The sequence below is a fragment of the Coregonus lavaretus genome (genome assembly GCF_964263955.1).
Source record: "Coregonus lavaretus genome assembly, chromosome: 7".
NCBI lineage: Eukaryota > Metazoa > Chordata > Actinopteri > Salmoniformes > Salmonidae > Coregonus > Coregonus lavaretus.
This window is the reverse complement of record NC_139994.1, coordinates 1,706,472-1,731,876: the sequence shown is the minus strand read 5'-3', so window position 1 is coordinate 1,731,876 and position 25,405 is coordinate 1,706,472. Positions and strand designations below refer to the sequence as shown.

At 45.9% G+C, this 25,405-nt stretch overlaps 1 protein-coding gene across 1 annotated transcript in view; it reads left to right on the top strand.

Annotated features, from left to right (window-relative positions):
- The window catches only part of LOC311131838 (keratinocyte-associated protein 3-like), a gene marked incomplete at its 3' end in the record, with an annotated part of 169,441 nt that extends 155,401 nt beyond the window's left edge, over window positions 1–14,040 (top strand). Inside the window, exon 5 of the mRNA XM_084164966.1 lies at window positions 13,912–14,040. Coding sequence (XP_084021092.1) covers window positions 13,912–14,040 — 129 coding nt within the window. The remainder of the gene's footprint in view (window positions 1–13,911) is intronic.
- Window positions 14,041–25,405: the final 11,365 nt, after the last annotated feature.

Sequence of the window (25,405 nt, the reverse complement as noted above, 5' to 3'; positions counted from 1 at the left end):
ATCTCTGTACTTTGCTCCATTCATCTTTCCCTTGATCCTGACTAGTCTCCCAGTCCATGCCGCTGAAAAACGTCCCCACAGCATGATGCTGCCGCCACCATGCTTCACATTAGGGATGGTGCCAGGTTTCCTCCAGACGTGACACTTGGCATTCAGTCCAAAGAGTTCAATCTTGGTTTCATCAGACCAGAGAATCTTGTTTCTCATGGTCTGAGAGTCCTTTAGGTGCCTTTTGGCAAACTCCAAGAGGGCTGTCATGTGCCTTTTACTGAGGAGTGGCTTCCTTCTGTCCACTCTACCACAAAGGCCTGATTGGTGGAGTGCTGCAGAGATGGTTGTCTTTCTGGAAGGTTCTCTCATCTCCACAGAGGAACTCTGGAGCTCTGTCAGAGGGACCATCGGGTTCTTGGTCACCTCCCTGACCAAGGCCCTTCTTTTCCTCAGAAATAACAGGGTGACTACCTATTTACAGGAAGGCCTGCACACTGTTCATGCTCCCAGCATCATCAACGTCAGATGTGGCCAAAGCTTTACAGAGGCAACCACTATTGGTTGGTCCCAATGTGTGCATACCCCAACGAAGATTGGAACACATGGAATGAACCAATAATGGTAGTTTTGGTACATGTAATTCATGTTTATGTTTGAGTAGGAGGTTGCCCTGTTGTTCATAATGATGTCATCTTGCTGAGTCCACCTTTACCACCTGTTATCTCTGCACTCGTTTATTGTTGTTAGTGGTATTACGGTAAATGTAATAGTATTACAGGTATTACGGTCAATATCTCTCCCTGACCACTCTTTGAAGGGTCACTGTTTGGCATTTTCTCTACTTGACAGAGAAGAGGAGTCAAACCATGGGTGGAAGTTGCCCTTAAAAGGCCCAGTGCAGTCAAAAACATGATTTTCCTGTGTTTTATATGTCCACACTTTGGGCTTGGAATAATACTGTGACATTGTGAAAATTATGCCATTTAAGTGTAAGAGCTGTTTAAAAAGCCTGAAATTTCAGCCTGTTTTTTGTGGCGATGGAGTTTTGGCCTGCTTGGTGACATCACCAGGTGGTAAATTAGTTAATAGACCAATAAGAAAGAGAGTTCCAAACCTCTCTGCCAATAACAGCTAGTTTTCAGTTTTCCCCTCCCCACTAAGACCACTCCCAGACAGTCCTGGCAAAATTCTTGCTTGAGAAATTGATCTTTGCTAAGAAGCAATTTTTGTTTATTTTTGACCGTTTTAATTGGAAACAATCACAGTAAGTTAATGTTACCCAGAAAGTGATACTGAGATTAAAATAGCTACATTATTGGTATTGGTATATGTATCTGTTGCCGTGGTGCACATTTTTTTATGTACTTTCAATTGTCAAATCAAATAATTGGAACTTTAAGCACAGATCTAGGATCAGCTGACGTTTGCCAGTAGAGAAATACAATAAGGTAGAGAAATACAATAAGGTAGAGAAATACAATAAGGGAGAGAAATACAATAAGGTAGAGAAATACAATAAGGTAGAGAAATACAATAAGGTAGAGAAATACAATAAGGTAGAGAAATACAATAAGGTAGAGAAAGACAAAACTGACCAGAGATCAGCGTTTGTGGTCCTTTTTTAGGATGGGGAACTGAGAGGGGGGAGGAGGAGGGAGAGAGGGGATGGGGGAACTGAGAGGGGGGAGGAGGAGGGAGAGAGGGGATGGGGGAACTGAGAGGGGGGAGGAGGAGGGAGAGAGGGGATGGGGAACTGAGAGGGGGGAGGAGGAGGGAGAGAGGGGATGGGGAACTGAGAGGGGGGAGGAAGAGGGAGAGAGAGGATGGGGAACTGAGAGGGGGGAGGAGGAGGGAGAGAGGGGATGGGGAACTGAGAGGGGGGAGGAGGAGGGAGAGAGGATGGGGAACTGAGAGGGGGGAGGAGGAGGGAGAGAGGGGATGGGGAACTGAAAGGGGGGAGGAGGAGGGAGAGAGGGGATGGGGAACTGAGAGGGGGGGGAGAGAGGGGATGGGGAACTGAGAGGGGGGGGGAGAGAGGATGGGGGAACTGAGAGGGGGGGGGGGGGGAGAGGATGGGGAACTGAGAGGGGGGGGGGGAGAGGATGGGGAACTGAGAGGGGGGAGGAGGAGGGAGAGAGGATGGGGAACTGAGAGGGGGTGTCAGTATGGTACCGATGTGGATGTGATGAGGAGTCAGGCGCAGGACACAGAGGTTTAGTCCAACAAACTTTACTATTAGTAAAGTGTACAATAATCCATACACGACCTCGAAAATACAGAGGCGAGAAACAGTACGCAACATGCGTAAAACAAATACCATGAAGAGCGCAAAACACGCAGCTCAAAAGACACGCGGACAACAACACACAATATAACTAACACAAAACAGGGAACTTATAGGACACGTAATTAGGACACAAACAGACACAGGTGTAACAGACAGACCAAAGCAATCAACACACGAAACATACAACGGTGGCAGCTAGTATTCCGGGGACGGCGAACGCCGAAGCCTGCCCGAACCAGGAGGAGGAGCAGCCTCGGCCGAAACCGTGACAGTACCCCCCCCTTGACGCGCGGCTCCAGCCGTGCGCCGACCCCGGTCTCGGGGACGGCCAGGAGGACGCAGACCCGGGCGCGTGGGATGCCCACGGTGGAACTCTGTCAGGAGGAATGGGTCGAGGATGTCCCTCCTAGGCACCCAGCACCGTTCCTCCGGACCGTACCCCTCCCACTCCACGAGATACTGGAGACCACTCCTCCGGCGCCTCGAGTCCAATATAGTCCGGACCCTGTACGCCGGTGCCCCCTCGATGTCCAAAGGGGGTGGAGGGGTCTCTCCTATCTCCTCCTCTTGGAGTGGACCAGCTACCACCGGCCTGAGAAGAGACACATGGAACGAGGGGTTAATATTTTTGTACTCAATAGGCAGTTGTAATCTGTAACACACCTCGTTCAATCTTCTCAGGACTTTGAAGGGCCCCACAAACCGCCGACCCAGCTTCCGGCAGGGCAGGCGGAGGGGCAGGTTTCGAGTCGAGAGCCAGACTCGATCTCCCGGTGCGTACACCGGCCCCTCACTGCGGTGGTGATCGGCGCTCGCCTTCTGTTGACGGATGGCACGCTGCAGATGGACATGGGCAGTGTCCCACGTCTCTTCCGAGCGCCGAATCCACTCGTCCACCGCAGGGGCCTCGGTCTGGCTCTCGTGCCACGGTGCCAGGACCGGCTGATACCCTAAAATACACTGGAAAGGTGTTAATCCGGTGGAGGAGTGGCGGAGAGAGTTCTGGGCCATCTCTGCCCAGGGGATATACCTCGACCACTCCTCCGGCCGGTCCCGGCAATAGGACCTCAAAAACCTACCCACATCCTGGTTCACACGTTCAACCTGCCCATTGCTCTCTGGGTGGTACCCCGAGGTAAGGCTAACCGAGACCCCCAGGCGTTCCATGAAAGCCCCCCAGACTCTGGAGGTGAACTGGGGACCTCGGTCGGACACAATATCCTCGGGGACCCCATAGTGCCGGAACACGTGGGTAAAGAGGGCCTCGGCGGTCTGTAGGGCAGTAGGGAGACCCGGCAGTGGGAGGAGACGACAGGCCTTAGAAAACCGATCCACAATGACCAAAATGGTGGTATTACCCTGGGAAGGGGGTAGATCGGTCACAAAATCTACCGAGAGGTGGGACCATGGTCGTTGTGGAATGGGCAGAGGATGTAACTTACCCCTGGGCAAATGTCTAGGTGCCTTACACTGGGCACACACCGAGCAGGAGGAGACATAAACCCTCACATCCCTGGCTAACGTTGGCCACCAGTATTTCACGCTAAGGCAGTGCACCGTCCGACCAATACCAGGATGTCCAGAGGAGGGTGATGTATGAGCCCAAGAAATAAGCCGATCACGAACCTCGAGCGGAACGTACGTCCGCCCCACAGGACACTCGGGGGGAGTAGGGTCGGTACGCAGCGCCCGCTCGATTTCCGCATCGACCTCCCATACTACCGGAGCCACCAGACAAGACTCCGGCAGTATGGAAGTAGGCTCAATGGACCTCTCCTCCGTGTCATACTGCCGGGACAGTGCGTCTGCCTTACCGTTCTGGGACCCAGGGATGTATGTGATCTTAAAAACAAACCGGGTCAGGAACATGTTCCACCTAGCCTGACGAGGGTTCAATCTCCTAGCTGCCCGGATGTACTCCAGGTTACGGTGATCAGTCAGAATGAGAAAAGGGTGTTGAGCCCCCTCAAGCCAATGCCTCCACACCTTTAGGGCCTGGACTACAGCTAACAGCTCCCTGTCCCCAACGTCATAATTGCGCTCCGCCGAGCTGAGCTTCTTGGAGTAGAACGCACAGGGGCGGAGCTTAGGTGGCGTGCCGGACCGTTGTGACAGGACTGCCCCAATACCGGTCTCGGACGCGTCCACCTCTACTTGGAAAGGCAAAGAGGGATCCGGATGCGCCAGCACCGGGGCCGAGGCGAACAGGTTCTTCAGCTTGACAAATGCCCTGTCCGCCTCAGCTGACCACTGCAAGCGCACCGGACCCCCCTTTAGCAGGGACGAAATGGGAGCTGCAACCTGTCCAAAGCCCCGGATAAACCTCCGGTAGTAATTAGCAAAACCCAAGAACCGCTGCACCTCTTTTACGGTGGTTGGAGTTTGCCAATTACGCACAACCGATACCCGATCTACCTCTATCTCCACGCCAGACGCAGACAACCGATAACCCAAAAAAGAGACGGACTCCTGGAAGAACAGGCATTTCTCTGCCTTGACATACAAGTCATGCTCCAACAGTCGTCTCAATACTCGGCGCACCTGGGCTACATGCTCGGCTCGTGTAGAAGAATACACTAGAATGTCGTCAATGTACACCACTACACCCTGCCCATGCATGTCCCAGAAAATCTCATCAACAAAGGATTGGAAGACTGAAGGAGCATTCATTAACCCGTACGGCATGACGAGATACTCGTAATGACCCGAGGTGGTGCTAAATGCTGTTTTCCATTCATCCCCCTCCCTAATGCGCACCAAATTGTACGCGCTCCTGAGATCCAACTTTGTGAAGAACCGCGCTCCGCGTAATGACTCCGTCATCGTCGCAATCAGTGGAAGTGGGTAACTGTATTTTACTGTGATCTGATTGAGACTACGGTAATCAATACACGGGCGCAATCCCCCGTCCTTCTTCTTCACAAAGAAGAAACTCGAGGAGACCGGAGAAGTAGAGGGCCGTATGTATCCCTGTGCCAAGGACTCGGCTATGTAAGTCTCCATAGCCGCAGTTTCCTCTTGAGACAGGGGATACACATGACTCCTGGGAAAAGCTGCTCCGGTCTGGAGATTTATCGCACAGTCCCCCTGTCTATGAGGAGGTAGCCGTGCTGCCCTCGATTTGCTAAACGCTAGTGCTAAATCCTCATACTCGGGGGGAATGCGCAGTGCGGGCACTTGGTTCGGACTCTCTACCGAGGTCGCCCCTATGGAAACACCTAGACATCTCCCTACACACTGGGCAGACCACTCCATAAGAGCCCTCTGTTGCCACGCTATGGTAGGATCGTGGGTGCTTAACCAGGGAAGCCCCAACACCACTGGGTACGCAGGAGAGTCAATCAGATAGAACTGAATGATTTCCTCATGACCCCCCTGCGTAGTCATCGTCAGCGGTGCTGTGACATCCCTGATCAGACCCGACCCCAACGGCCGGCTGTCTAATGCATGGACAGGGAATGGAACTTCTACCGGCCGAAGGGGAATTCCTAACCTAGCACAAAATGCCCGATCAATAAAGTTCCCAGCTGCGCCTGAATCTACTAGCGCCTTATGCTGGGAAGGAGGTGCCACCTGTGGACGTGGGCACCTCTCCACTAGCCAACCGGTGCAGAGTGTTGGACACCTCGCCTAGAACGGCCTCCAGTTGCCGGATCATGGAGTCCTGCTGACTGAGCCGTTCTTCTAGTGACCAGGCTGTCGTCGCTGATCCTGCTGACTCCAGTATGGTACCGATGTGGATGTGTCAGTATGGTACCGATGTGGATGTGATGAGGAGTCAGGCGCAGGACACAGAGGTTTAGTCCAACAAACTTTACTATTAGTAAAGTGTACAATAATCCATACACGACCTCGAAAATACAGAGGCGAGAAACAGTACGCAACATGCGTAAAACAAATACCATGAAGAGCGCAAAACACGCAGCTCAAAAGACACGCGGACAACAACACACAATATAACTAACACAAAACAGGGAACTTATAGGACACGTAATTAGGACACAAACAGACACAGGTGTAACAGACAGACCAAAGCAATCAACACACGAAACATACAACGGTGGCAGCTAGTATTCCGGGGACGGCGAACGCCGAAGCCTGCCCGAACCAGGAGGAGGAGCAGCCTCGGCCGAAACCGTGACAGGGGGAGGAGGAGGGAGAGAGGGGATGGGGAACTGAGAGGGGGGAGGAGGGAGAGAGGATGGGGAACTGAGAGGGGGGAGGAAGAGGGAGAGAGGATGGGGAACTGAGAGGGGTGAGGAAGAGGGAGAGAGGATGGGGGAACTGAGAGGGGGGGGGGGGGAGAGAGGATGGGGAACTGAGAGGGGGAGGAGGAGGGAGAGAGGATGGGGAACTGAGAGGGGGGAGGAGGGAGAGAGGATGGGGAACTGAGAGGGGGGGGGGGGAGAGAGGATGGGGAACTGAGAGGGGGGAGGAAGAGGGAGAGAGGATGGGGAACTGAGAGGGGGGAGGAGGGAGAGAGGATGGGGAACTGAGAGGGGGGAGGAAGAGGGAGAGAGGGGATGGGGAACTGAGAGGGGGGGGGAGGAGGGAGAGAGGATGGGGAACTGAGAGGGGGGAGGAGGAGGGAGAGAGGGGATGGGGAACTGAGAGGGGGGGGGGGGGGGAGACTGAGCAACCATGACGATCATCTGAAATTGTACAGTGAATCCATCTCATTGCCGATTAAGAGAGAGAGAGAGAGAGAGAGAGAAAGAGACTAACTATTGTGGTAATGAGTAAGAGAGAAGAGGAAGAGGGGGAGGAGAGGAAGGAGTGGAAGGAGGGGGTACAGGGAAGAGGAAGGTTTGTTCTGTCCCTGGGTATGAAAGGTACAGGGGAGAGCAAGTTTTGATTTGTCCCTCACTCATACACTTAAACACTCACTCACACACACACACACACACACACACACTAGGGTTGAATGGCAGGAACCCGGTTACCGAGATTTACTGGGATTTACTTCCCATAACCACCACATTGTCCTGGGATAAATAACTGCAAGAAAACAGTAAATTATCATTAGTTATTTAAATGAACAGCATGGTGTGAAATGGAACTGTTAAATTATATGCAATGTCTTAATCTGGTTTCTCTACGGCCTCTGCATGATGAATCATCAACGCTCAGGTTGGGGACAGACAGCCCATCTCAGATGATACATGTAGACTTATCATCTTATCATGGTCATTTTTTTTCTTGTGACAGGTAGACCTACATTTGCTGCAGCATAGTCTCTACTACAGTAATATAAAGACCGAATGCGCGTCTAATTTACCCATCTCCATCTGGCTTTCAGGCGTCACATTCTAATTTTATTGAAACATTATTTAATTTTTTATTGCAGCTGCAGAGTTTTAAAATACCTTATCACTCGAATATCGTTGCTTTAAATCTGTGCACGGGCGAGCACTCTCGCACAGTCTTTCTCTCTCTCTATCAACTCCATTCAAATTGCATCCAAAATAGATAATCTTGTTCAAGACTGATATATAGGCCTATTTATAGATGTCCTAGCCTACCTCTTTCAGGTAATAGATTGAATGCAGCATTAGCCTTATATTGAGCTAATTAATGATGGGTTATGCATAATAAGCTTCTAACTTATAGCCTCTGTCTCTTGCGCAATACGCACGCACCTGTGCTCCGCTGGCTCCTTAAAAAACCTTCTTGGTGTCCCATGCAGGAAAAGCTAGACTTGCTGGACATTTTCTTAGCATGTCTTATACCAATAGACTATTCAAAGAGGGACGCAAGCTCTTGTTTGCTGAATGTTAAATACAGCAGCCAATAGAACTCTCGGTTAGTATTGAAAGAAGAGAGATGGCGGTAGGCTATAGCAGTTATTTATTCAGACCCGTAACCATTCAATCTTCGTGAAGAGAAGTGAACGATTTCTGCATCTAATTCTAGTCCAACATTATTCAAGCATTTCATTAGAATGATGAAGATAAGGACAACTACACTTACTTCATTTAACTGTTGAAAGTGAGGAAGGAATGAAGCAACACTAGAGAGAGAAGGAGGAGGTAGGCTAATAACATTAGGGGAAATATTATGAAAGGTAAATATGAGTCAGCCTACTAATTATACAAATAGGCCCAATTTATTCCCAAATTAAAATCTAGTTCTCTAGCCTATACTTGTAACTTTGTAGGCCTCATGTGCTGCACCAGAATCGCATGTTCTCTCCCTGCTTTATCATGGATTGAACGATGTGTGTAATTCCAGTCCGTACTGTATAATACAGTATAATACAATACAGTACAGTAATGCAGTTCACACTCTAAAAGATTAGCCTACTGGAGCTAGTTTCATTTATTTACCCAAGAGAGCATATAGCTAGCTACATCTATGGGCTTTTATGTTTTTCTGTCGTGAGTAATGTGCAGTAGCCTATATCATATATGCATTGGATACCGGCACAATCATTTGGACTTTTTTGGGCGTGGGCTCACTCACTCACACACTCACCCTCAGTCATACACACACACACACACACACACACACAGGACACCTGTGTGTAGGACCACCTGAGTGTCTTTGAGTCCAGCTGCGCTTTAATATATCAGGGCTGTCTTCCTTTGAAGTGAAAATCTCTCTCTCTCTCTCTCTCTCTCTCTCTCTCTCTCTCTCTCTCTCTCTCTCTCTCTCTCTCTCTCTCTCTCTCTCTCTCTCTCTCTCTCTCTCTCTCTCTCTCTCTCAATTCAATTCAATTCAATTTAAGGGCTTTATTGGCATGGGAAACGTATGTTAACATTGCCAAAGCAAGTGAAGTAGATAGTAAACAAAAGTGAAATAAACAATAAATATTAACAGTAAACATTACACTCAGAAGTTCCAAAAGAATAAAGACATTTCAAATGTCATATTATGTATATATACAGTGTTGTAACAATGTGCAAATAGTTAAAGTACAAATGGGAAAATAAATGAACATAAATATGGGTTGTATTTACAATGGTGTTTGTTCTTCACTGGTTGCCCTTTTCTTGTGGCAACAGGTCACAAATCTTGCAGCTGTGATGGCACACTGTGGTTTTTCACCCAGTAGATAAGGGAGTTTATCAAAATTGGATTTGTTTTCGAATTCTTTGTGGATCGCTGTAATCTGAGGGAAATATGTGTCTCTAATATGGTCATACATTTGGCAGGAGGTTAGGAAGTGCAGCTCAGTTTCCACCTCATTTTGTGGGCAGTGTGCACATAGCCTGTCTTCTCTTGAGAGCCAGGTCTGCCTACGGCGGCCTTTCTCAATAGCAAGGCTATGCTCGCTGAGTCTGTACACAGTCAAAGCTTTCCTTAAGTTTGGGTCAGTCACAGTGGTCAAGTATTCTGCCACTGTGTACTCTCTGTTTAGGGCCAAATAGCATTCTAGTTTGCTCTGTTTTTTTGTTTGTTCTTTCCAATGTGTCAAGTAATTCTCTTTTTGTTTTCTCATGATTTGGTTGGGTCTAGTTGTGTTGTTGTTGTTGTTGTCCTGGGGCTGTGTGGGGTCTGTTTGTGTTTGTGAACAGAGCCCCAGGACAAGCTTACTTAGGGGACTCTTCTCCAAGTTCATCTCTCTGTAGGTGATGGCTTTGTTATGGAAGGTTTGGGAATCGCTTCCTTTTAAGTGGTTATAGAATTTAACGGCTCTTTTCTGGATTTTGATAATTAGCGGGTATTGGCCTAATTCTGCTCTGCATGCATTATTTGGTGTTTTACGTTGTACACGGAGGATGTTTTTGCAGAATTCTGCATGCAGAGTCTCAATTTGGTGTTTGTCCCATTTTGTGAATTCTTGGTTGGTGAGCGGACCCCAGACCTCAGAACCATAAAGGGCAATGGGTTCTATAACTGATTCAAGTATTTTTAGCCAGATCCTAATTGGTATGTCAAATTTTATGTTCCTTTTGATGGCATAGAAGGCCCTTCTTGCCTTGTCTCTCAGATCGTTCACAGCTTTGTGGAAGTTACCTGTGGCGCTGATGTTTAGGCCGAGGTATGTATAGTTTTTTGTGTGCTCTAGGGCAACGGTGTCTAGATGGAATTTGTATTTGTGGTCCTGGCAACTGGACCTTTTTTGGAACACCATTATTTTTGTCTTACTGAGATTTACTGTCAGGGCCCAGGTCTGACAGAATCTGTGCAGAAGATCTAGGTGCTGCTGTAGGCCCTCCTTGGTTGGTGACAGAAGCACCAGATCGTCAGCAAACAGAAGACATTTGACTTCAGATTCTAGTAGGGTGAGGCCGGGTGCTGCAGACTGTTCTAGTGCCCTCGCCAATTCGTTGATATATATGTTGAAGAGGGTGGGGCTTAAACTGCATCCCTGTCTCACCCCACGGCCCTGTGGAAAGAAATGTGTGTGTTTTTTGCCAATTTTAACCGCACACTTGTTGTTTGTGTACATGGATTTTATAATGTCGTATGTTTTTCCCCCAACCCCACTTTCCATCAATTTGTATAGCAGACCCTCATGCCAAATTGAGTCAAAAGCTTTTTTGAAATCAACAAAGCATGAGAAGACTTTGCCTTTGTTTTGTTTTGTTTGTTTGTCAATTAGGGTGTGCAGGGTGAATACGTGGTCTGTCGTACGGTAATTTGGTAAAAAGCCAATTTGACATTTGCTCAGTACATTGTTTTCACTGAGGAAATGAACTAGTCTGCTGTTAATGATAATGCAGAGGATTTTCCCAAGGTTGCTGTTGACGCATATCCCACGGTAGTTATTGGGGTCAAATTTGTCTCCACTTTTGTGGATTGGGGTGATCAGTCCTTGGTTCCAGATGTTGGGGAAGATGCCAGAGCTAAGGATGATGTTAAAGAGTTTAAGTATAGCTAATTGAAATTTGTGGTCTGTATATTTTATCATTTCATTGAGGATACCATCAACACCACAGGACTTTTTGGGTTGGAGGGTTTGTATTTTATCCTGTAGTTCATTCAATGTAATTGGAGAATCCAGTGGGTTCTGGTAGTCTTTAATAGTTGATTCTAAGATTTGCATTTGATCATGTATATTTTTTTGCTGTTTGTTCTCTGTTATAGGGCCAAAAAGATTGGAGAAGTGGTTTACCCATACATCTCCGTTTTGGATAGATAGCTCTTCGTGTTGTTGTTTGTTTAGTGTTTTCCAATTTTCCCAGAAGTGGTTAGAGTCTATGGATTCTTCAATTACATTGAGCTGATTTCTGACATGCTGTTCCTTCTTTTTCCGTAGTGTATTTCTGTATTGTTTTAGTGATTCACCATAGTGAAGGCGTAGGCTCAGGTTTTCTGGGTCTCTATGTTTTTGGTTGGATAGGTTTCTCAATTTCTTTCTTAGGTTTTTGCATTCTCTCTCTCTCTCTCTCTCTCTCTCTCTCTCTCTCTCTCTCTCTCTCCCTCCCTCCCTCCCTCCCTCCCTCCCTCCCTCCCTCCCTCCCTCCCTCCCTCCCTTTCAATTCAAAGGGCTTCATTGGCATGGGAAACATGTTTACGCCGAAGCAAGTGAAATAGATAATAAACAAAAGTATAAATATGGGTTGTATTTACAATGGTGTTGGTTCTACACCGGTTGCCCTTTTCTTGTGGCAACAGTTCACAAATATTGCTGCTGTGATGGCACACTGTGGTATTTCACCCAATAGATATGGGAGTTTATCAAAATTCGATTTGTTTTCGAATTCTTTGTGGGTCTTTGTAATCTGAGAGAAATATGTGTCTCTAATACGGTCATTTATTTGGCAGGAGGTTAGGAAGTGCAGCTCAGTTTCTACCTCATTTTGTGGGCAGTCTGCACATAGCCTGTCTTCTCTTGAAAGCCAGCTCTGCCTACGGCGGCCTCTCTCAATAGCAAGGCTATGCTCACTGAATGTGTACATATGAAAAGCTTTCCTTAAGTTTGGGTGAGTCACAGTGGTCAGGTATTCTGCCACTGTGTACTCTCTATTTAGGACCAAATAGCATTCCAGTTTTCTCTGTTTTTTGGTTAACTCTTTCCAATGTGTCAAGTAATTCTCTTTTTGTTTTCTCATGATTTGGTTTGTCTAATTGTGTTGCTGTTCTGGGGCTCTGTTGGGGTCTGTTTGTGTTTGTGAACAGAGCCCCAGGACCAGCTTACTTAGGGGACTCTTCTCTAGGTTAATCTCTCTGTAGGTGATGGCTTTGTTATGGAAGGTTTGGGAATTGCTTCCTTTTAGTAGGTTGTAGAATTTAAACGCTCTTTTCTGGATTTTGATAATTAGCAGGAATCATCCTAATTCTGCTCTGCATGCAGTATTTGGTGTTGTATGTTGTACACAGAGGATGTTTTTGCAGAATTCTGCATGGAGAGTCTCAATTTGGTGTTTGTCCCATTTTGTCAATTCCTGGTTTGTGAGTTGGTGCATGTGTGACATAACTCCACCAGTCCTATTTATGATATAATTTACAAAGATTATACCTTTTACAAAATGTCCTAGATTATTTTTTATTTTTTTTACAATTAGTATATTTGAGTTTAACCATAATATTTGTTGTACTATTTTTTCTGTCTTTTCTGGTGGATTAAACTGAAATTGCAGCGATATTTTGGAGATTATTTCATTTTCAAAAAACTGAACGTGAGAGGTTGTAATCTGAATAAAGGGATAAATGCCATTATTGAATATGGAGAGAGACATTCTTAGTAATGTGCTGGAGAACCTGTTTGGATTTAAGTATAACTTTTGTATGACTGAAGCCTTTAGTGAGAGGTCTGATGCTTTAATATTAAATCATTTCTGCCCTCCGAATTCATATTCATTATATAAATGGGCCTGTTTAATTTTATATGGCTTGCTGTTTGAAATCAAATGGAATCTTTTTTTTCTCATATAATTAAAAAAACAGGTTGCTAGGTGTAGGCAAGGCCATAAACAAATCGGTAAACTGGGTTGTCTGTTTGGTGTGCTGACACACTCTTGGCAGTTTGTTGTGGCCAGGTGCTGATGCTAAGTTGTGTGTTAATGGATGCTAGCTTGCAGGTTGGCTACGGCGTCATAGCTAGGCTTCGTGGGTTGTTGTGGGTAGTTACTGTGTCTTGGCAGTGTCCTCGGCCGTGCCAGCTGTAGCACGAAGCTAGCTAGCTAGCCGTTCTTCAAACAGAGTCGACACAGTGGCCATTGCTAGCTACCCAACATGACCATTTGGCTGTACTGAAGTAGCTAACCACAATTTACTTGTCCTAGCTAGCCAACGTCTAATCATTGCTGCGTCATGTAAGGAACTTGACACAGACACGAATGATCTGTTTAGTGTGTTATCACAATATTGGTGGTTTGTTGTGACCAAGTGTTGGCGCTAAACGGTGTGTTATTGTTATTGGATGCTAGTCTGCTAGTTGGCTATGGAGTCATAGTTGGCTAGCTGAACAAAGTGGGTTGAGTCTATTCCTTTAAACATTGAACCGCTGTGGTTCACAACAATTCTGATTTCCAAAGGCGGAAGTTGGGAGAGTTTTTTTCTTCGGGTGGTTCAGTGAAACAATTTTAGTTTCCGAGGTAGAAGTTTTGGTGAGGGAGGCCCTGCTCTCTCCACTCCCAGATGCTTAGCCCATTTCATTCCGATCTCCTCTGCATTTTTGTAGCCATTTGCTACAGCCTGTCAACTATGCCTCTGCCTATCCCTGTTCTCTCCTCTCTGCACAGGCTACACAAACGCACCACACCGCGTGGCTGCTGCCTCTCCAATCTGGTGGTCCCTGCACGCACCACCCACGTGGAGTTCCAGGTCGCAGGCAGCCTCTGGAACTGCCGTTCTGCTGCCAACAAAGCTGACTTCATCCCAGCCTATGCCAACCTCCAGTCCCTCGACTTCCTGGCGCTGACGGAAACATGGATCACCACTGAAAACACCGCTACTCCTACTGCTCTCTCCTCGTCTGACCATGTGTTCTCGCATACCCCGAGAGCATCTGGTCAGAGGGGTGGTGGTACAGGAATCCTCATCTCTCCCAAGTGGACATTCTCAATTTTTCCCCTAACCCATCTGTCTATCTCCTCATTTGAATTCCATGCTGTCACAGTCACTAGCCCATTTAAGCTTAATATCCTTGTCATCTATCGCCCTCCAGGTTCCCTTGGAGAGTTCATCAATGAGCTTGACGCCTTGATAAGTTCCTTCCCTGAGGATGGCTCACCCCTCACAGTTTTGGGGGATTTCAACCTCCCTATGTCCACATTTGACTCATTTCTCTCTGCCTCCTTCTTTCCACTCCTCTCCTCTTTTGACCTCACCCTCTCACCGTCCCCCCCTACTCACAAGGCAGGCAATACGCTTGACCTCATCTTCACTAGATGCTGCTCCTCTACTAATCTCACTGCAACTCCCCTCCAAGTCTCCGACCACTACTTTGTTTCCTTTTCTCTCTCACTCTCCTCCCACACTACTCACTCTGCCCCTACACAGATGGTAATGCGCCGCCGCAACCTTCGCTCTCTCTCTCCCACTACTCTCTCCTCTTCCATCCTATCATCTCTTCCCTCTGCTCAATCCTTCTCCCTCCAATCTCCGGATTCTGCCTCCTCAACCCTCCTCTCCTCCCTTTCTGCATCCTTTGACTCTCTGTGTCCCCTATCCTCCCGGCCGGCTCGGTCCTCCCCTCCAGCTCCGTGGCTTGATGACTCATTGCGAGCTCACAGAACAGAGCTCCGGGCAGCGGAGCGGAAATGGAAGAAAACTAAATTCCCTGCCGACCTGGCATCTTTTCACTCCCTCCTCTCTACATTTTCTTCATCTGTTTCTGCTGCTAAGGCCACCTTCTACCACTCTAAATTCCAAGCATCTGCCTCTAACCCTAGGAAGCTCTTTGCCACATTTTCCTCCCTCCTGAATCCTCCCCCCCCCCCCCCCCCCCCCTCCTCTCTCTCTGTGGATGACTTCGTCAACCACTTTGAAAAGAAGGTTGACGACATCCGATCCTTGTTTGTTAAGTCTAATGACACTGCTGGTCCTGCTCACACTGCCCTACCCTATGCTTTGACTTCTTTCTCCCCTCTCTCTCCAGATAAGATCCTGCGACTTGTGACTGCAGGCCGCCCAACAACCTGCCCGCTTGACCCCATCCCCTCCTCCCTTCTCCAGACCATCTCCGGTGACCTTCTCCCCTACCTCACCTCGCTGATCAACTCATCCTTGACCGCTGGCCATGTCCCTTCCGTCTTCAAGAGAGCGAGAGTTACTCCCCTTCTCAAAAAACCAACACTCGACCCCACTGATGTCAACAACTACAGACCAGTATCCCTTCTTTCTTTTCTTTCCAAAACTATTGAGCGTGCCGTCTTTAGCCAACTCTCTTGCTATCTCTCTCAGAATGACCTTCTTGATCCAAACCAATCAGGTTTCAGGACTGGTCATTCAACTGAGACTGCTCTTCTCTGTGTCACAGAGACTCTCCGCACTGCTAAAGCTAACTCTCTCTCCTCTGCTCTTGTCCTTCTAGACCTGTCTGCTGCCTTTGATACTGTGAACCATCAGATCCTCCTCTCCACCCTCTCCGAAATGGGCATCTCTGGCGCGGCTCACTCCTGGATTGCGTCCTACCTGACCGGTCGCTCCTACCAAGTGGCGTGGCGGGAAGCTGTCTCCGCACCACGTGCTCTCACCACTGGTGTCCCCCAGGGATCGGTTTCGGGCCCTCTCCTTTTCTCCCTATACACCAAGTCACTTGGCTCTGTCATATCCTCACATGGCCTTTCCTATCATTGCTACGCTGACGATACACAACTAATCTTCTCCTTTCCCCCTTCTGATAACCAGGTGGCGAATCGCATCTCTGCATGTCTGGCAGACATATCAGTATGGATGACGGATCACCACCTCAAGCTGAACCCTGGCAAGACGGAGCTGCTCTTCCTCCCGGGGAAGGACTGCCCGTTCCATGATCTCGCCATCACGGTAGACAACTCCGCTGTGTCCTCCTCCCAGAGTGCGAAGAGCCTAGGCGTGACCCTGGACAACACCCTGTCGTTCTCCGCCAACATCAAGGCGGTGACCCGCTCCTGCAGGTTCATGCTCTACAACATTCGGAGAGTGCGACCCTGCCTTACACAGGAAGCGGCGCAGGTCCTGGTCCAGGCACTTGTCATCTCCCGTCTGGACTACTGCAACTCGCTGTTGGCTGGGCTCCCTGCCTGTGCCATTAAACCCCTACAACTCATCCAGAATGCCGCAGCCCGTCTGGTGTTCAACCTTCCCAAGTTCTCTCACGTCACCCCCCTCCTCCGCACACTCCACTGGCTTCCAATTGAAGCTCGCATCCGCTACAAGACCATGGTGCTTGCCTTTGGAGCAGTGAGGGGAACGGCACCCCTGTACCTTCAGGCTCTGATCAGTCCCTACACCCAAACGAGGACATTGCGTTCATCCACCTCTGGCCTGCTGGCTCCCCTTCCTCTGCGGAAGCACAGCTCCCGCTCAGCCCAGTCAAAACTGTTCGCTGCTCTGGCACCCCAATGGTGGAACAAGCTCCCTCACGACGCCAGGACAGCGGAGTCACTCACCACCTTCCGGAGACATTTGAAACCCCACCTCTTTAAGGAATACCTGGGATAGGCTAAAGTATTCCTTCTAACCCCCCCCCCCCCCCCCAAATTGTAAAGTGGTTATCCCACTGGCTATAGGGTGAACGCACCAATTTGTGAGTCGCTCTGGCTAAGAGCGTCTGCTAAATGACGTTAATGTGCCCTTGAGCAAGGCACTTAACCCTAATTGCTCCTGTAAGTCGCTCTGGTTAAGAGCGTCTGCTAAATGACTAAAATGTAAATGTTATGACTAAAAAGTTAATCAGGCAGATTTTTCAACAAATAGACAGGTATTTTCCTTTCCATGGTAGCAATATCTTATCTGTATTTGCTAACTTTCTATTCAAATGTATTATAGCGAGATTATTTATTTCTCTGATATGATATGAATATCGAGTATGTCCACATCACCGTCAGACAATTTTATTGGTAAACTACATGGTCATGTAAATGTTGTATTTTTTAGTGATCCAATAATTTGGTTGTAATCCACAAAGGTTAGAAAAAGTATCTAGATCCTCCATGAGGCTGTGGTGGGATCCAAATTGTGGATTTAGAAGAAAACGAATCATCAGCATGCAATGACACCTTTATTTTTAAGCCCTGGATTTCTAGGCACTTGATATTATTTTTGGATCTGATTTTATTAGCTAACATTTCGATGGCCATAATAAATAGATATGCCGATAGTGGACAACCTTGTTTTACTCCTCGACAGTTTAAAACTTTCTGAGAAGTAGCCATTATTTACTATTTTACATCTAGGGATACTATACATAACTTTAACCCATTGGTATAAGAGATTCTCCAAAGTCTAAATATTCAAGGCATTTATATATAAATTCCAGTCGTATTTTATCAACAGCCTTTTTCAAAATCAGCTATGAATACCAGACCTGTTTTCCCAGATTTTTCATAGTGTTCTATTGTTTCCAGTACTTGTCTTATATTATCTCCAATGTATTGTCCATGTAAAAAACCTGTCTGATTAGGATGAATACTATCCGACGATATCTTTTTAATTGTATGTGCTATGCATTTCGGTAGAATTTTTGCATCACAACACTGAAGTGTAAGGGGCCTATTTTTTAATGGACTGGATCTTTATATTTTCCACTTGGGTCCTGTTTCAGTACTACCTGCAAAACACCAGTCTCAACGTCAACAGTGAAGAGGCGACTCCGGGATGCTGACCTTCTAGGCAGATTGCAAAGAAAAAGCCATATCTCAGACTGCCCATCTTAATCTTTTATTTTTATTGGCCAGTCTGAGATATGGCTTTTGCTTTGCAATCTGACTAGAAGGTCAGCATCCCGGAGTTGCCTCTTCACTGTTGACGTTGAGACTGGTGTTTTGCGGGTACTATTTAATGAAGCTGCCAGTTGAGGACCTGTGAGGCGTCTGTTTCTCAAACTAGACACTCTAATGTATTTGTCCTCTTGCTCAGTTTCTATTCTGGTTAGAGCCAGTTTGCGCTGTTCTGTAAAGGAAGTAGTACACAGCGTTGTACGAGATCTTCAGTTTCTTGGCAATTTTTCGCATGTAATAGCCTTCATTTCTCAGAGCAGGAATAGACTGACGAGTTTCAGAAGAAATGTCTTTGTTTCTGGCCATTTTGAGCCTGTAATTGAACCCACAATTGCTGATGCTCCAGAAACTCAACTAGTCTCAAGAAGGCCAGTTTTATTGCTTCTTTAATCAGCACAACAGTTTTCAGCTGTGCTAACATAATTGCAAAAGGGTTTTCTAATGATCAATTAGCCTTTTAAAATGATAAACTTGGATTAGCAAACACAACGTGCCATTGGAACACAGGACTGATGGTTGCTGATAATGGCCCTCTGTACGCCTATGTAGATATTCCATTAAAAATCAGCCATTTCCAGTTACAATAGCCATTTCCAACATTAACATTGTCTACACTGTATTTTTGATCAATTTTATGTTATTTTAATGGACAAAAAAAATGATTTTCTTTCGAAAACAAGGACATTTCTAAGTGACCCTAAACTTTTGAACGGTAGTGTACATATACAAACATCTTGTGTATCTTAATGTCCACAATCAATTAATAATATGCGTTGTAATGTAGGCAGTTCATGCGAAGGATTCTTAACTTTAACCAGGAACCATTACAAAATTACATTTTTGGCAAGCAATTATAATTTTAGCAAACAATTATTGTGATGCATCCTATATTGTGCAGCAACAGATCTGGGATACAAAAAACACACACACACATTCATACACACTCCCTTCCCCCACAAACAGTTGTTCCATCCCCGAGACCCACTCAATAAAGGTCATGATGTGCGAATAAATATACAGTGCATTCGGAAAATATTCAGACCCCTTGATTGCTTCCAAATGTTTTTACATTACAGCCTTATTCTACAGTTATTTAAATTGTATTTTTCCCTCATCAATCTACACACAATACCCCATAATGACAAAGCAAAAAAAGGTTTTTACAAATGTTTGCAAATGTATTACAAATAAAAAACTTAAATATGTATTCAGACCCTTTACTCAATACTTTGTTGAGCACCTTTGGCAGCGATTACAGTATTGAGTGTTCTTGGGTATGATGCTACAAGCTTGGCAAACCTGTATTTGGGGAGTTTCTCCCATTCTTCTCTGCAGATCCTCTCAAGCTCTGTCAGGTTGGATAGGGAACGTTTCTGCACAGCTATTTTCAAGTCTCTCCAGAGACGTTCAATCGGGTTCAAGTCTGGGCTCTGACTGGGCCATTCAAGGACATTCAGAGATGTGTCCCGAAGCCACTCCTGCGTTGTCTTGGCTGTGCGCTTAGGGTCGTTGTTCTGTTGGAAGGTGAACCTTCACCCAGTCTGAGGTCCTGAGCGCTCTGGAGCAGGTTTTCATCAACGATCTCTCTGTACTTTACTCCGTTCATCTTTCCCTTGATCCTGACTAGTCTCCCAGTCCCTGCCTCTGAAAAACATCCCCACTGCACGGTGCAGCTGCTACCATGCTTCACGGTAGGGATGGTGCCAGGTTTCCTCCAGACGTGATGTTTGGCATTCAGGCCAAAGAGTTCAATCTTTGTTTCATCAGACCAAATAATCTTGTTTCTCATGGTCTGTGAGTCCTTTAGGTGCCTTTTGGCAAACTCCAAGCGGGCTGTCATGTGCCTTTTACTGAGGAGTGGTTTCCGTCTGGCCACTCTACCATAAAGGCCTGATTGGTGAAGTGTTGCAGAGATGGTTGTCCTTCTGGAAGGTTCTCCCATCTCCACAGAGGAACTCTGGAGCTCTGTCAGAGTGACCATTGGGTTCTTGGTCACCTCCCTGACCAAAGCCCTTCTCTTCCGATTGCTCAGTTTGGCATGGCGGCCTGCTCTAAGAAGAGTCTTGGTGGTTCCAAACTTCTTCCATTTAAGAATGATGGAGGCCACTGTGTTCTTTGGGACCTTCAATGCTGCAGACATTTTTTGCTACCCTTCCCCAGATCTGTGCCTCGACACAATCCTGTCACGGAGCTCTACGGACAATTCCTTTGACCTCATGGCTTGTTTTTTGCTCTGACACGCACTGTTAACTCTGGGACCTTATATAGACAGGTGTGTGCCTTTCCAAATCATGTCCAATCAATTGAATTTACCACAGGTGGACTCCAATCAAGTTGTAGAAACATCTCAAGGATGATCAACGGAAACAGGATGCACCTGAGCTCAATTTCGAATCTCATAGCAAAGGGTCTGAATACTTATATAAATAAGGTACTGATGTTTTGATTTTTTAAAATAAATTAGCAAACATTTCTAAAAACATGTTTTTGCTTTGTCATTATGGTGTATTGTGTGTAGATTGCGGAGGATTTTTGTTAAAGGATCTAGCCCTTTTTTTCAAATTTCACCTAAAATGACATACCCAAATCTAACTGCCTGTAGCTCAGGACCTGAAGCAAGGATATGCATATTCTTGATACCATTTGAAAGGAAACACTGAACTTTGTGGAAATGTGAAATTAACGTAGGAGAATATAACACATTAGATCTGGTAAAAGATAATACAAACAAAAAAACATGAGTTTTCTATTTATTTTTTTGTTCCATCATCTTTGAAATGCAAGAGAAAGGCCACAATATAATATTGCAGTTTAGACACAATTCAGATTTTGGCCACTAGATGGAAGCAGTGTGTGTAAAGTTTCAGATTGATCCAATGAAGCGTTGCAATACTGGACTATATTGTATGAAGTCTTCCCAAATGTGCCAAATTGGTCAATTGATACATTTTCAAGTACATAACCATAGAGAACATACAACAATGATATGGTAATACAAAATGTATGTTTACACACTCCCAGGAATGTCATACATGATGGATCATTAGCTTATACACTAACTTTCACACATCTAGATGGCCGGGCGAGGTGGGTGTGGAGCCAGAGACAGCAGGGGTTCAAACTGTAGAACCCAGATCCTATATTGGAATATAAAAATGGATTTTATCAAACAAAACTATGCTACATTTTATCTCTGGGACCCTTAGGATGACAAATCAGAGCAAGATTACTGAATGTAAGTACATTATTTACCTTCAGAGGTGAATGTATCAAACCAGTTGCCGTGATACGTTTTTTGTTGTTGTGCACTCTCCTCAAACATTAGCATGGTATTTTTTCACCATAATAGCTACTGTAAAATGGACAGTGCAGTTAGATTAACAAGAATTTAAGCTTTCTGCCCATATAAGACATGTCTATGTCCTGGAAAGTTTTGCTGTTACTTACAACAGTCATGCTAATCACATTAGCGCACGTTAGCTCAACCGTCCCGTATACGGGACACCGATCCCGTAGAGGTTAATCCATTTTAGAATAAGGCTGTAACATAACAAAATGTGGAAAAAGTCAAGGGGTCTGAATAATTTCCGAAGGCACTGTTTGAGAAGGCAAAATTAAGCAACAACGGTTGAGATTTGATGAACCAATGTCAAGTCCTAGCTGATGGAGCTCATCCCCTTAAACACACATCCTCTGGTCTCCCGTTGTGACCATTTTCCCTGCATCTCTGTGCAGTCAGACCTATGATTTTTTTGTGTGCCACCAGGGCCATTATAACATGCCCCCTCTCTGATTGTCCGAGTGTGACCTCCTCCCAATGGGTTACTGCAGCCAGTGTTGCCAGCACTGCCACTACCTGGGTGGGGGTACCCCACCGGATTCCCCATCGGCTAGGTACAAGGTTCTCAATAGCAGCTTTGAGACGTTCCTTGTATATTATGCTCACCCATCTGGGGGCTTTTGCCTTTGTAGGACCAAGCCTGCCAGGCAGGCTCAGAATCTTGAGGGGGCGGTGCTGCTTTAGTTTGTCTCTGACTGCATTTATCTTTCTGTTTTGGCTGCGTATGGGCTACTTGCAGTAGGCCTATAAAACAGATAAGGATTTCTCCTTAGTGTATGGGTCGCTCAGGTGGGTGTCTAGGATATAGGGTTGGGGACCGTTCCATCATGAAAGGACAATAAATAAATAAACTATATTTATAATTTATTTTAATATGTATATCCCATATCTGCTTTTAATTTAATTCACAGACTATTAACAGTACATGTAGACTATTAAATATACAGACTATTTACAGTAGTAGGAGACTATCAAATTCACAGACTATTTACAGTCGCAGGAGACTATTGAATTTACAGACTATCTACAGTAGTAGGAGACTATTGAATTTACAGACTATTTATAGTAGTAGGAGACTATTTTAATTTACATACAATTTACAGTAGCAGGAGACTATTTAATGTACAGACTATTTACAGTAGTAGGATACCCCCCCCCCCCCCACCAACATTGTTATTGCACACAGACTCCATGCAACTTATTATGTTACTTTTTAAGTACATTCTTACTCCTGAACTTGCCATAACAAAGGGGTTCTATACTTAATTAATTTTAATTAATTTGTAAACATTTCAAAAACATAATTCCATAAAAACATTATGGGGTATTGTGTGTAGGCCAGTGACACGGAATTTCAATTTAAGCCATTGTAAATTCAGGCTGTAACACAACAACATGTGGACAATGTCAAGGGGTTAATAATAATTTCAGAATGGAACTTTATTTAGAAGTCTTGGCTTGGGGATAGAAGCTGTTCAGTGTCCTGTTGGTTCCAGACTTGCACTGGTACCGCTTGCCGTGCTGTAGCAGAGAGAACAGTCTATGGCTTGGGTGGCTGGAGTCTTTGACAATTTTTTGGGCCTTTCTCTCACACCACCTGGTATATACAGTGGGGAAAAAAAGTATTTAGTCAGCCACCAATTGTGCAAGTTCTCCCACTTAAAAAGATGAGAGAGGCCTGTAATTTTCATCATAGGTACACGTCAACTATGACAGACAAATTGAGAAAAAGAAATCCAGAAAATCACATTGTAGGATTTTTTATGAATTTATTTGCAAATTATGGTGGAAAATAAGTATTTGGTCACCTACAAACAAGCAAGATTTCTGGCTCTCACAGACCTGTAACTTCTTCTTTAAGAGGCTCCTCTGTCCTCCACTTGTTACCTGTATTAATGGCACCTGTTTGAACTTGTTATCAGTATAAAAGACACCTGTTCACAACCTCAAACAGTCACACTCCAAACTCAACTATGGCGAAGACCAAAGAGCTGTCAAAGGACACCAGAAACAAAATTGTAGACCTGCACCAGGCTGGGAAGACTGAATCTGCAATAGGTAAGCAGCTTGGTTTGAAGAAATCAACTGTGGGAGCAATTATTAGGAAATGGAAGACATACAAGATCACTGATAATCTCCCTCGATCTGGGGCTCCACGCAAGATCTCACCCCGTGGGGTCAAAATGATCACAAGAACGGTGAGCAAAAATCCCAGAACCACACGGGGGGACCTAGTGAATGACCTGCAGAGAGCTGGGACCAAAGTAACAAAGCCTACCATCAGTAACACACTACGCCGCCAGGGACTCAAATCCTGCAGTGCAAGACGTGTCCCCCTGCTTAAGCCAGTACATGTCCAGGCCCGTCTGAAGTTTGCTAGAGTGCATTTGGATGATCCAGAAGAGGATTGGGAGAATGTCATATGAAACCAAAATATAACTTTTTGGTAAAAACTCAACTCGTCGTGTTTGGAGGACAAAGAATGCTGAGTTGCATCCAAAGAACACCATACCTACTGTGAAGCATGGGGGTGGAAACATCATGCTTTGGGACTGTTTTTCTGCAAAGGGACCAGGACGACTGATCCGTGTAAAGGAAATAATGAATGGGGCCATGTATCGTGAGATTTTGAGTGAAAACCTCCTTCCATCAGCAAGGGCATTGAAGATGAAACGTGGCTGGGTCTTTCAGCATGACAATAATCCCAAACACACCGCCCGGGCAACGAAGGAGTGGCTTCGTAAGAAGCATTTCAAGGTCCTGGAGTGGCCTAGCCAGTCTCCAGATCTCAACCCCATAGAAAATCTTTGGAGGGAGTTGAAAGTCCGTGTTGCCCAGCGACAGCCCCAAAACATCACTGCTCTAGAGGAGATCTGCATGGAGGAATGGGTCAAAATACCAGCAACAGTGTGTGAAAACCTTGTGAAGACTTACAGAAAACGTTTGACCTGTGTCATTGCCAACAAAGGGTATATAACAAAGTATTGAGAAACTTTCGTTATTGACCAAATACTTATTTTCCACCATAATTTGCAAATAAATTCATAAAAAATCCTACAATGTGATTTTCTGGATTTTTTTCCCTCATTTTGTCTGTCATAGTTGACGTGTACCTATGATGAAAATTACAGGCCTCTCTCATCTTTTTAAGTGGGAGAACTTGCACAATTGGTGGCTGACTAAATACTTTTTTTCCCCACTGTAGGTCCGGGATAGCATGGAGCAAGGCTCCAGTGATGTACTGGGCCGTTCTCACCAGCATCTGTAGTGCCTTGTGGTTGGGTGCCTTGCAGTCGCCGTACCAAGCGGTAATGTTTAATGGCGCCAACAGACATGGCAGCTCTGCTTCTAGCTCCTAAGCAACTTTGCAGTATTTTGTTTTTGTGTGTGTTATTTCTTACATTATTAGCCCAGGAAATGTTTTGTGTTATTACTTACAGCCGGACATAACTTTTGAATATCAGAGCGGCGGTAACACACCAGCATTACGACCTGGAATACGACTTTCCCGAATTGGATCCTTTGTTCGTACCCCCAGGGCAATTGAACTGATTCCAGAGGCTGATCCAAAACACCGCCGGCGGAGAAAAGGTATTCGGAGTGGACTTCTAGTCCGACTCAGGAGGCGCGCACACCATCCACCGCTTCCGAGTATATTACTCACTAATGTTCTGTCTCTGGATAATAAAGTAGACGAGCTCAGGGTGAGAATCTCCTTCCAGAGAGACATCGGGGATTGTAACATACTCTGTTTCACGGAAACATGGCTCTCTCGGGATAGACTGTCTTTGTCCATACAGCCAGCTGGGTTCTCAGTGCATCGAACAGACAGGAATAAATAACTCTCCGGGAAGAAGAAAGACGGGGGTGTTTGTTTCATGATTAACCACTGTGATTGTGATTACATACAGGAACTCAAGTCCTTTTGTTCACCCGACCTAGAATACCTCACAATCAAATGCAGACCGTATT